This window comes from Erpetoichthys calabaricus, chromosome 1 (genome assembly GCF_900747795.2).
Source record: "Erpetoichthys calabaricus chromosome 1, fErpCal1.3, whole genome shotgun sequence".
NCBI lineage: Eukaryota > Metazoa > Chordata > Cladistia > Polypteriformes > Polypteridae > Erpetoichthys > Erpetoichthys calabaricus.
The window spans coordinates 119,135,524-119,148,183 of record NC_041394.2 but is presented as its reverse complement, the minus strand read 5'-3'; the positions used below and the strand labels follow the sequence as shown (position 1 = coordinate 119,148,183).

General features: G+C 36.6%; 1 protein-coding gene across 9 annotated transcripts in view; it reads right to left on the bottom strand.

Moving 5' to 3' along the window:
• Positions 1-12,660, bottom strand: part of dgki (diacylglycerol kinase, iota) — a 268,192-nt gene that overhangs the window by 74,727 nt on the left and 180,805 nt on the right. For all 9 annotated transcript variants that reach the window (XM_051933240.1, XM_028805890.2, XM_051933243.1 and 6 more), the window contains 2 exons: positions 9,414-9,474; positions 6,151-6,264 (listed from right to left, as the gene is read on the bottom strand). In XM_051933240.1, the coding sequence (XP_051789200.1) occupies positions 6,151-6,264; positions 9,414-9,474 (175 nt within the window). The remainder of the gene's footprint in view (positions 1-6,150; positions 6,265-9,413; positions 9,475-12,660) is intronic.

Sequence of the window (12,660 nt, the reverse complement as noted above, 5' to 3'; positions counted from 1 at the left end):
GATGCAGAGGACAGAAAGATATGGAAGAAGATGATCTGCTGTGGTGACCCCTAATGGGAGCAGCCAAAAGAAGAAGATGTGCCATTGGTTTGTTTTTTATGCAAACCAACTCACTGCTTCTGAGTGCAACAATAAAGTATTATGTAGCAGATTGTATAATAAACAGTAGTCACAAATTACAAAAATATTTATGTTTGAAATTAAACTAGAAAGAGAAAAAATACCCTTAAAAACAAACATATTCTGCGTGTTACCGTAGACCACAAACATGAGAGAACTGAAAGTGAAGGGAAATTCAAGGCCATTATGATAATTGGCGACTCACAGGTGAATGAACACTGTGGGTATGGAGAGTTAGTGGCATTGTAATGCACACAGAACATTAGGCTCAATCATCAAATTCACTAAGTGAAAGGAAAAAAGAAATAACCAGGAGGCATTGTGGATAGAGCTGAATGTAATTACAGATCGGAACAGATCCTGGACATTGGAGAAATGCTAGAATGAGAAAGGTAACAGCTTTGATTACTGGCCCTTTGAAAAACTGCAGAGAATATTATTTTGATATGGTAATTATCAGAATGCATCCTGGACTTTAAAAAAAAAAAAAGCAAAAATCCCAAACTGTGCAGCTATGAAATTATATGATGAAATGGAAAAATCTGAGGTTTACAACCATAAATGATCTACTGTATATTAGAAAAAAGGATAAATAAAAGGTACATTTCTATAAACAAATGACAGCATACATTCACTCATTTTCCTAATGCATGCTCTCCATGAGTTAGATGCTAGTGGATTGCAGGCGATATTCAAGAATTTAACTACACTCATATACTTAGACAATACTAAGTCGTCATTTAAACCAATATGTACATCTTTCAAAGTAGTCAGAGAAAACCTGTGTGAACATTGGGGGAATATACAAACACCACAAAGTTACTGAAATGAGAACTGATTTGAGGTCCCTGCAGCTTTAGGGCTGCTACAATATGCACTATGCCACCACGTCATCTACTAAAGAAAGAGTAAATCTCTATTGATTTTTGTGAACACTGTTGTGACATTAGCTGTAATAAATTACTTCTTTGGTGTAACAGATATATGAAACTTAAAGATAAATAAAATTTACCATGAAATACAACAAATGTCAACAATGTGTGATTTGTGTTGACACACGAATAAGATACAACAAAACTAAGACAACCATATACCATATGTACAGTAAAAAAGTACTATCACAAAACAATTCAAATAAATTAACAGGGACACATCACTTTTATTGTTAGGGATACAATCATACTTATTGTATAGTCAGTCTGTCTTTTCAAGCCTTCTATTAGCAGGAGGGCAGCACATATGGCATCCGTTCACAATTCCACACTGGTCTCTGGTGGTGATGGCAGTGTTATCTCGAATATGGTGGTCCTCCGGCCATTCCAAAATTTTCATAGTATAGCAGAGCAGCTGAATGGGTTGATAGTTGAAACAGTCAGTGATGTCACCTTTCCCTTTCCATATTGGGACAGTGATGATGTTCGTCCAATTGTGTGTGTCCTTCTCCTCTTTGGCAAAGCAGCTTCCAGGCTTTGGTCAGAAACAGACAGGTCCCTCTGCCTTACCACTCCTCATCTTTTTGATTGTGGCCTTCACCTTGGCCACAGTGATCAGCTAAAATGGACATAGGTCAGGCTTGCTTCTGTAATCAGTGTGTGGGACAAGTGATCTTCTGGAAATGTCAATTTCATCAGTTAAGGATCAATTGGATTTACTGGATTGGATGGGACTTACTTTATTGTCATTCAAACCATACAACAAGGAGCGCAGAGCTGAATGAAAATGTGTTTCTCTAGGCTCAATGTACAAAAATTAACATAAAGAGAAGAGCACATTTTACAACAGATAGACATAATAGACAGCATAAACAGACAGAATATATGTATAATCCAATAGACACATTGGTAAATAGTTGTAAAGTGTTCGAGTGACAAAAACATTTACATAATCCTCAGAATATCAGCATTTTAGGTGGTATGAGATTCCGAATATATGTGTTCAAACAGTCTGTGTTTGTGTGTGTTCAGGAATTTAACAGTTCCACTAGGTCAGCATGTTGTTTGTTGTTGGCGGGAGTTTAGTAGTCTGAGTAGTACTAGTCTCAGCTGGGTCTTCACTCTTATTTGGACAATATTTTGGGTTGACCGATGGTAGACATTGGCAATTATGAAAATTTTATTCCTTTTCCAAGTTGGTACAATCAGTAGAATAATGTGCCATCTTACAAAGTATACATCAGTTGACACTGGTTCCACAAATGTGACAGTGAATTTGGTTTACTACAGTGGCCTGAATACAACATTTCAGGCCCAAAGATCTCCACTGGGGTAAATTGCAATTTGCAGCATGAATGTGTTAATGGCTGTTCTAGAGAAGAAGGGGGCCATACCCTGCACCAGGGAGTCTACTAAGAATATATACTTTTAGTAATACTTTTTCCAGGCTTGAGAGTACATAAAGTATTCTCTGATACTGCCTTGTTCTCTGCCATAGCACTGCATGGTAATGCATACAGTAGCTCATTTGTAAAGGCTTAAACTGTAGCTTTATTGTGTGGGCTATTCATTAACTATTTGATACTCTCATCAGGACTGAAACCTGTAACAGAAAATTATCCATCCAATCTAATCCCACCTGTTGGAGGGTCACAGCATCCTGTCACAATACCACTGGGTGAGAGACAGGAGCAAATCTGGACCAGGCAGCAGCACATTGAAGGATATACTCACACTCATACTCATAGTGGGCTAATCTGTACCTAAGATAATTCATCAAAGTAAAAAGAACTGAAAAGCCTAGCACAACTTTTCATTATAAAGGCTTTAATGAAACATTTTACAATAATGAATTCAATGTTTTTACAATAAAACATTAATGAAAAAATTACTATGAATGTCAGATGATGAAAGGAAATTATTGTAATGTTTTATTCAGATATATTTAAAGATTCATGCCTAATCTCATAATTCTTTCCTGAGCTGGAAACTTTTGACAAGAACATCTTTTTGCTTGAAGCAGATGAAAGTCTTTATAGACTAACTATTCAGAGGCCTTGATGCTCCAATTTCTGAGGAAAATTCAGCTCTGAAACACGATATTAAGAATACACAGCTTCAGACCTTGTGTGTTGCAGCAGTTTTAGGTCTGGGAAAATGTATTTGCTTAGTTGTCACTTGATCAAGTGCAAACACTAATTGATACTGGAGAGTAGCGCAAGTTTAAAAAAACTGGGCAATAAACTGCATGTCACCAAAATATATATTTTTAAATTCCAAACTGAAAGAGCAGAAAGAAAAAGGAAAATAAAACATAACATATGCCTACAATTGCATATTTTAGATAGATAGATAGATAGATAGATAGATAGATAGATAGATAGATAGATAGATAGATAGATAGATAGATAGATAGATAGATAGATAGATAGATAGATAGATAGATAGATAGATAGATAGATAGATAGATAGATAGATAGATAGATAGATACTTTATTAATCACAAGGGGAAATTCAAAAAGAATGCCGCAGTGTTTAGAACAGCTGCCTGACAGGTTCAAAGACCAGGGTTCAAATCATAAACCAGTCTTTGTTGTTGTGGATTTTGCACATGGGCTTCCTCTGAATATTCTTATTCCTTCCACATTCCAAACATATGCATACCAGATGTCTTGGTGACTCTAAATTTGTGCCATTTGAGAGGATAAGAACCTGCCAGAATCACAAACAAAGTCAATTCCCCCCCGCCCCCAAGTTACACTTATACATCCTACAATTTTTGACTGGTAAATTAAATTTAAGAATATTTATAAAACATATAGAGTAAAATGCAACAAAACATGAACCATTATACCAAATACAGGTGTCCCATCCAGGCTGGCTCCCATTTTTGCACATTAACCCTGTTTTGGAATTGGCAGGTTTGAAAAATGGATGCATAAGTTGAATGCAACTGTTCACATGTTTGGGCTTTGAGATGGACTGCTTGTTTGCTCCAGAAAACCAACTCTGAGTGGGGCATCAGGGCAAACACACGTACACACCTAGACTCACTGATGTGGTGGCAGTTATTCTAACAAGTTTGCCATAGGGATGTGAGTAGGAAAAAAAAGACAGAGACTCAGGGAGAACATGCAAACTCTACACAGACAGAGAGTGGTCAGGATTTGAATCCAGTCTCTAGGAACTGTGAAATGGTATACCTAACCACTCTGAATCCATACCATCCTGGATATATAATAGCTTAGATAAACATGCAAATATAAATACAGTTTTGTCCCAAAAATACTATTATTCCAAGATGCTTGTTGGAAGTTAATTAAATTACTATTTAATGCTGATTCATCAACCCAAAAGTGGATTGTAAGTGGCCGGCACAGGGACCCAAGCCACAAGTAAAAAAATGCAGTTTCAGCCATTGAGATGCGCTAAAGCAAAAAAAACCTACCACACCCCATATCCCAGGTCCACCAAAGTGCTTGACAGTAGCACAAGATATATTTCCCCATCTCTAAACACACTCGTTTCACCAAGGGGGACCACCTAACCCCCTCACAAACATTTCACAATGGGGGAGACAACCATCCACTTTTCAAATTCTGACAAGGTCAACCCACTTTTCCAATCATACTCATTTCATCAAGGGGGACCACATTCTTTCCCCTAGCTGCTCTTCCTTTTCTTGAAAGGGTTAATGAGGTAACTGTGGGTTACAAAGCCATAAATGTTGAGAAACACTGATGTATAGCTTTAGCTATACACTCTCCATAAAGCTTTAGCAGTTTGCTTCAATGTCAGGTTACATGATCAGTTCTTCCCTTCATTTTTTGGATGTGTTGTTTCGAGTGCAGACTCAAAGGCACTCAGAATGCAAATCTTGCTGAAAATTAAACTAACTAATCCAACTGTTCAAGCTGTGTGTCTGATAAGCTGAGGCTGCAGTTCTTATATTACTCACTACTTTTTAATCTCATGAACATTCCCAAATTTAAAACCATGAACAAAAAGAATTAAGCAGATTCACCTAATCAGAAATCATTGGAAATACAGACATCCATATAGCATAGCATTCTCAAGCCTGCTTAAGGCAGTAATCAGCCCTGAATGTTGTGTTAATCCATCCCAAATTCACTCACATACACACACATACTCAAGCTCACATGGAGTCAACTTCAAATTGCCAGTTGATTGGGGGTTTGTGGGGGAAACCTACACAAATATGAGTAGAGTGTGTAATGACCACACATGGGATTTGAACCTAAGAAGCTGTATACGTAAAATCTATTATTATATTGTTATTATTATTGTTGCTATTGTTGTTGTTATTATATCCCAGAGGTGTCAGCACTAATCACTAACACAAGCTATAATAATATAAAACATAATAATAAAGTAAGAGCTTCTTTTTAAGTATGTAACCTTTAATATTTTCATCTATTTATGTACCCAATATATCATGATTCACCTCAGTTTTTTTAACTTTATGTTTCAGCAACAGTTACTAATGTAAACATTAGTCTTTACCTATAAATAACACTGAAGTACAATTAAATATCTGTATTGCTTGTTACTCCTACATGGATAAGTTCAGTTAACCGGCTATTCTAAAATGGTCCAGCATGAGTGTGTGCATCATGAGCTCTGCAATGGAATGACTTCCCATTCAGGGTGGGTTCCTGTCTTGAGCATCAACCTGTTCGGGTTTTCACCATGTCACCAAAATATCAATTTTTTAAATTCCAAATTCAAAGAGCAGAAAGAAAAAGGAAAATAAAACATAATATATGCCTACAATTGCTTATTTTAATTAATTTTGCTTAAATAATAGAATGCCGCAGTGGGTTTTGGCCCACAGCACCCCCCACAACACTAAACTGAATTACACAAGCTTATCAATGTTATGTTATTTTATATTGTTTTTTCATCATTTCATAAACTTGTCATCACTCCCCTGTTTTTTGTTTGAAATCTTTCCCAATCAGCACATACTTTGGGATGTGGAAGGGAAACCAAAGTGTCTGTAGAAGAACCAATGCAGACATGGGAAGAAATCATGCAATTTTAAAATAAAAATTGGGCAGATAAAATTCTGTCTCACCCCTCCCCAGTTCAGAGTACGTGCTAGGTCATTCCCTGTTCCCAGAGGCAACACAGCAACAGGTGGCTGAGGACTCATCTTAAGTTCATCCAAGGCAGAGAGTATCCATCCAACCTGCAGAAAATAAATCAGAAAACAATTTAGAATCAAATAAATCAAGAAAAATGTTATTACAATTGGAATGTTAGTACAATTAGAAATGCCATGTTGGATCAGAGCACTTTGGAGCAGCAGAGCACAAGGTATTAAAGAGGATTACCAACGAATTCAAGATATTCTTACATTCTTTATTATTATTAAGACCAAAAGAAAACAATCCGATGTAAATGATAGCTTTTGCCCTGCTCTTTTCATTTTTAGTATCAGGTACCAAAGACACATCATATTGTGACTAGCTATCCTTCTTCTTCATCTTTTCCCACTTTTATGTAGGGTTTTATCAACCTTCTCCATATACCTTGGTTCTACACCTTCTCCCTTGAATCTATTATTAAAGTTTTAGCTAAAGCTTTATAGCCGGATGCCCTTCCTGACACTAACCCACTCTATTTATCTGGCTTGGGACATTTCACATTATTCTTAACAAAATACCATTGGATTAATTTATTCGTTGTTTGTTTTAACTAACAACGATTCATATGGTGAATAGTTCGCGTAGTTAAAAAGGAATAAAAATCAAACCTCAAATCAATGATTGCTTTGTGGGACTACATTACAATTTTTTTGTGGAATGTAAAGCTTGTTATTAACTTGTGGTTGTAGAGAAAAGTCAAGCAAAATGACACCTTTTACATTCTACATTCATAATGGCTAACACGGTACAACACCCTAGTACTATTAACTTGTGGTTGATATTCTTTGATTTAGGAAATTCAGTGTTTGTAATTTTGAACTGTCAAGCACAATATTATGTAGTATGGTACACTCGACGATTTATCAATTTCAAATTTTAAACATTTTGTTTCACCAAATAAACATGTAGAATTTGTACACTCGAACACTATATGCCTTCACAGTACATCAGACTTGATCCAAATGCCACTTATGCGTACCTCCACCTTTTTTGTTTAGAAAATAAGCAGTGGTTATTTCTGAATGAACTGACACAGTACAATAAAGGTGTAAAAATCAATCTCTCAGGGCAGAATTTCATCTATGACAGGTGGATGGGGGGGGGGGGGGCTTCCCCCAAGTGCGACAGCAAATGGGGGGGAATTTAATTAGCCTTTGGGTATTCTTGCATAGTGTGTATAATGAATTAAATGATTACCTTGGAGTTACTGATTTACATTATCTGACCGTGTAGACATAAAAAATGTATTCACTGACATTTCTGTTCAGTAATTGCAATATAAACACTGCTTAAAATGAAAACTAAAAAAAGAAAAGTTAACACATTTTACTCCATAAATTAGTGAATACTAATAAATAGTGACTTACTTAAAACAGTTCTTCCTCAGTCTGCTGTCATGAATTGGCTATACTACTTGATCCACCCAAACCAAGTAGCAAATACAAGCCATTCACGATTCCTTTGCTTCATAATTTTAACATTTTAGTTGTATATGATGCCAGCCTAATTAAACAATGTGTGTACATCACTTCTGCCTTCCATCAAATTCCTCTCACAATTACAAACATTCCATTTTGAATTAATTCATTACTTTCTTATATTTTACTCCTGGCTGGCACTCAAGTAAGACTAAAAATAACATTAAGTTTATTCTGAAACCTTCTAGTTGCACCTTCTTCACTGCATTGCTAAGATTAAAGGGTGCATAACTCTGATTTGTATACCATCTATAAAAGAATGTCAGTTATATGACTCATGTATGAGGCAGAGCAATCTGACCTTATACGGTCAAGAGGTATGAGAAAATAGAAAACAATTATCAAAAATCCATCCTTCTCAAGTCATTACATAGATGGAAACAAATAAACCACAATAAATTCTGTGGTGCTGACATCTTAGTAACAAGAGTGGCTTTTTTAAATTAATCTATTGCTGGTTGTCTTTATTCACAATGCATTTTATTTAGATAAGCAATTAAAATGTGACCAATAATAGGTACATAATGGAATAGCTATTACAACACAACTGTTTTGTTATACAGTTTGAATATCACTAATCCAAATGCCTGGGACTAAAAGTATTTTGGATTTCAGAGTTGGGAATATTTACATATACATAAAGAGATATGTTTTGAGACACTCTTGATCAAATAGGGAAATGCAGCCAGACCAGCTAAATGATGACTCACGCGTATAATAATTCATTGTACTGAGCTATTTTTAGAATGTGCATTATTGTGACAAAAATAATAAACCTCAAAAGTGATGAATAAGATGTATAGCAGGGATAGCAAACTCCAGTCCTGGAGTGCCGCAGTAGCTGTAGGTTTTCATTATAACCTTTTTCCTAATCAATGACCAGTTTTCACTGCTAATTAACTTCTTTTCCCCTTCATTTTAATAGCCCTGTTTTTAAGGATTCAATGCTCTGAATTAATTATTTTCTTCATTAAATGACAGCCAAAGCGAAATCAAATGTGAAACAAGTCAACAGTTGACCAGCTAAATTGGGGCTTCAAACTCCAACTAATTTCACTCCAACCAGTTTCTTAATGAGAAGCCAATTCTTGCTGTTAATTAAACTCATTATTTAATTCTATGGCTGGTTGCTGCTCTCATTCTGACACAGCAGACATTTCCATAACTGTTGATTTTCTGTTTTTTCTAAGAACATTGTCAAAATGTTTTGGGGACCTGAGAGTTCAACCTTACTGAAACCTTCACCTTTCTTTATTTTCAGATATTGTGTGATGGGCACAGGTGAGCTGGTCATGTGGCACCTTGTTTTGTGTCTCATTATTGTTTGGCAGCTAATTAAAGAAAAAGAAACAACTAAGGGGCCTGAATCAAGTTAATTAAAATTAAGGCAAAAGAAGTTAATTAGCAGCAAAAACTAATGAAGAAGATGGTTAGAATGAAAACCTGCAGCCACTGCGGCACTCCAGGACTGGAATCTGCCACCTCTGATGTATAGAATCTATTCTAGTTCCTTTAAAAGATGGCCAGTGCTGCATTTGGCACTGAAGAACTATCTGTATATCTAAAGGGATCTTTGATGCACTTTATTTTTCTGTGGTTGGGCATCCATTTTTGACAAATCAGCATGGCAAATAGACATGGCACATTTTATAGCAGAACATTGAACACTGAATGAATTTTATTGCTGAAGTGAACCATTAAATAAGTATTACCGTTCCATCACCTCCACAAGCAAGAATCCGTAAGTTTGGCACCTTCTTGTACAATTCTAACCTGGAAAAGGGTAAAGTGAATGTGAAAAAATTAGTTTAAAAGTCAAACCCAGAAGCTGATAGAGATAGAGTAGTTAAGAAATACTTAACTAAAGTAGACATGAAAAAGAAAAAGACAAACATTTGTATGAGAAAATCTATGAATATATATATATATATTGTTACAAACTACAGTTTGGCCGTCTTCAAAAATCGACTATGAAATATACTCTGAAAGTTTACATTACAATTAAACCATGGGAACAAATTCATATTATATTTCATTAAATAAATGCTTAATTTACTTCTAACTGTATTATAAAAACACATGCATTAACCCTAACCCTCTATTCAGGGAATTGCATCATCAAAACAATTGAAAAAAGTTGAATAATCTTGCTTTTATTCTGATCAGTTTTGGGGTAAACTACAGTAGACCATTAGAACAACAAAGAAAGTCACACATTGTTCAGATACACACGACTTCAGTGTTTTTGCAGCACATGTCAAACAATTCTGTCATCTGTAAATTATTTAAATGGCTAAATCTGTTGCAGGGTCACAGAGGCTGCAGCTTATCCTGGTAGCACTGGGGACAAGGCAGTAACTGAACTTGAATGGTGTGCTAATTCACTGCAAAGTTCACACTAATGCACACACTCAGACTCAGCAACACTGTGTATCAATCAGCTGGTACTCACTTTGCCCTGTTTGATCACAAGAAAAGAATTGTGGAATATAATGATAATGTTTAAATAAACTATGGATAATCATATGTGGTATGATCCTGGTGAACATTTACTATATAATACTTACAGGTTTTGGTATTCTCTACGTTTTTGCATAGTTTTTTCTCATGGCATTGGCACTTTGCTTTTCTACGACATCCTCATGCTTTTCAAAAGTTGTTTGCAGATTGGAAATAAACATGATACACTGATCTAAGGCCTTTACCGCCTTCTTAATGTTTTCTCTTTTTTTCTTTCATTCACTTCCAAAGGCACACTTCTGTGGGTAACAGCACAAATCCTCTTGTTTTTCAGAACAGTCCCCTTTTTATGCCCGTTATAGTGTGATATGGTTATCTGTGCTGTAGTATTTGGTTATCAAGGTCAAATCCAGGTGGGAGTTTTCCAGTGTGTTATTGGCACACTTTTCTCTGGAGACTGCCTCCTCTCACAGTTCAGTACATGGGCCCAATGTGTACTCTGCAATGGGCTTCATGGTGAGATATTAAACTATTTCAACATTTCCCAAGATAGTCTCCTATTTACAGTAAATGGCACAGGAAGCCTGGAGCAAATTAGCTACTAACTTACAAACCTGTAAATTCATCAGACGCCTTAAGTCTTCTGATGCTGGTGTTTATGCTATTCAAAATTAATTATGCAGCCTTCAGTGAATGCTTCCTTGGCCATGTGATGTATAGTCTCCAAATTTCCATGCATTGTTATTAAAGTTCAGATCTTGCCTAAAATCCACTTTTCCTCTAATGCATTTTAGAGTGTCTGTAACTGTGTAAATTTTCCTTTAAATATCCAATCTTTTATTAGAGAGCATGGTGGCACAGTGGATAGAGCTGCTGTCTCACTGGTCTGGCACCCTGGGTTTAAATTTCACAGAGAAAGAAATAATGAGAAGTCAAGCAAAATGACACCTTTTATTGGCTAACTAAAAAGATTACAATATGCACCTTCTTCAAGCCTGCGTCTAACTAGTAGTCATGCTTTTCAGATCATTAAAATAGTGAAAGCCATGAGGCTCTTAGATGACAAACAGACATCCCTGTTAAGGGAGAGAAAGATGCCAGACCCAAAAGGACTTCTCAGGAGGATTGACAGACATCCCGACCAGGAAAAACGATTCCTTACCCAGGCAAATGGACAGGCATCCCAACCAGGTTTATTTCTAGGACCTTCCCTGGCTAGGAAGAAAAGGAATGACAGGGAAGAAATATCTCTGGGGGATGTTAATTCCTCCCAATTGCGAGATGGCAGCAGCCTGCATATCGGCGCCCATTCGGGAACCAGCATGGAATGCCAGGAATTGTAGTCCAACAGTGCAGTCCTGCTGGGGTCCATGGGTGCTGCAAGAGGGCGCTGTAGGGAAATGTACACCCTGTTATGTGGGACGTCTGTGTGACCCGGAAGTGCTTCCAACGGGACACAGCCCTGGCACTGAAGGTACTCCTAGGTCCTCAGTAAAAGGGACCACACTTCCTTGTCCAGGCGAGTCAAAACTGGGAGAAAGGAAGGCAACACTCAACTGGAGGAGGGCAGTGCGGTGGAGAGAGGAGAGGAGAGGTGAATTGAAGGAGGGATAACTGTTTTGTGCTTAATTTGGAGGTATTGTGTAATAAACACATCTTTATTTTGAACATGGGACAGTCTCGTGTGTTCGTCTTTGGGGTTTGGGGCTCTCTGCAACTCCCTAGCCTTCACAATAGATTATCAGTCATTCAATCAATCTTTATTTTACACAGTACTTAAAAGTGCACTGTCACAAGGTGGTTTACTACATACAGTACATACAAATACATTCAAAGCACAAAGATGAAAACCTTTAAGCAAAGGTGTTATGTATACATAATAAATCAATGGAAAACAGTAAAATACTTACAAGTGCTTGGAAACATATTTTAAAAAAAAAACTGTTCATGGAGAGCTGAAGCGGCAGCATCAAAAGACAAACATCCCTGAATGTGATAACAGTCCTCCTGCACACATTGAGACCATACTGATCTGCCAGTTTACCTAAAACATGTGAGAGGAAACTCTAGTCCCAGAAAAAAATAAAAAAAAAATAACACCAATACTGTGAAAATGCACATGCCCACAAATGTAGAATTTATTCTGAGTATTGAAGATAACTTTGGTGTTGACAGGTCACCACCGTATTAACAGCTGTTCCCTTTCTAAAAGTAGAAATTTAAATTTGTGATCGATTTGCCTATACTGTAGTTACAGCTGAGATTTTTTTTTCTGGCCTCTTTGATCAGCAGGTTGTCAAGGTGCCTTCATACGATTGTGCTCAAGATGAACTTGTTTCCACAACATAGTCAATAATTACATGACATGAGGAAGAGAAGCATGACTAATCATGCTGTTCAGTCACAATTTAAAAGAATGGAAAAGGCAACAGACATTGAAACTCTGATTTATTTTTACTGATCTAAATTCTGACACAAATTGTAACCACTTACAAAACA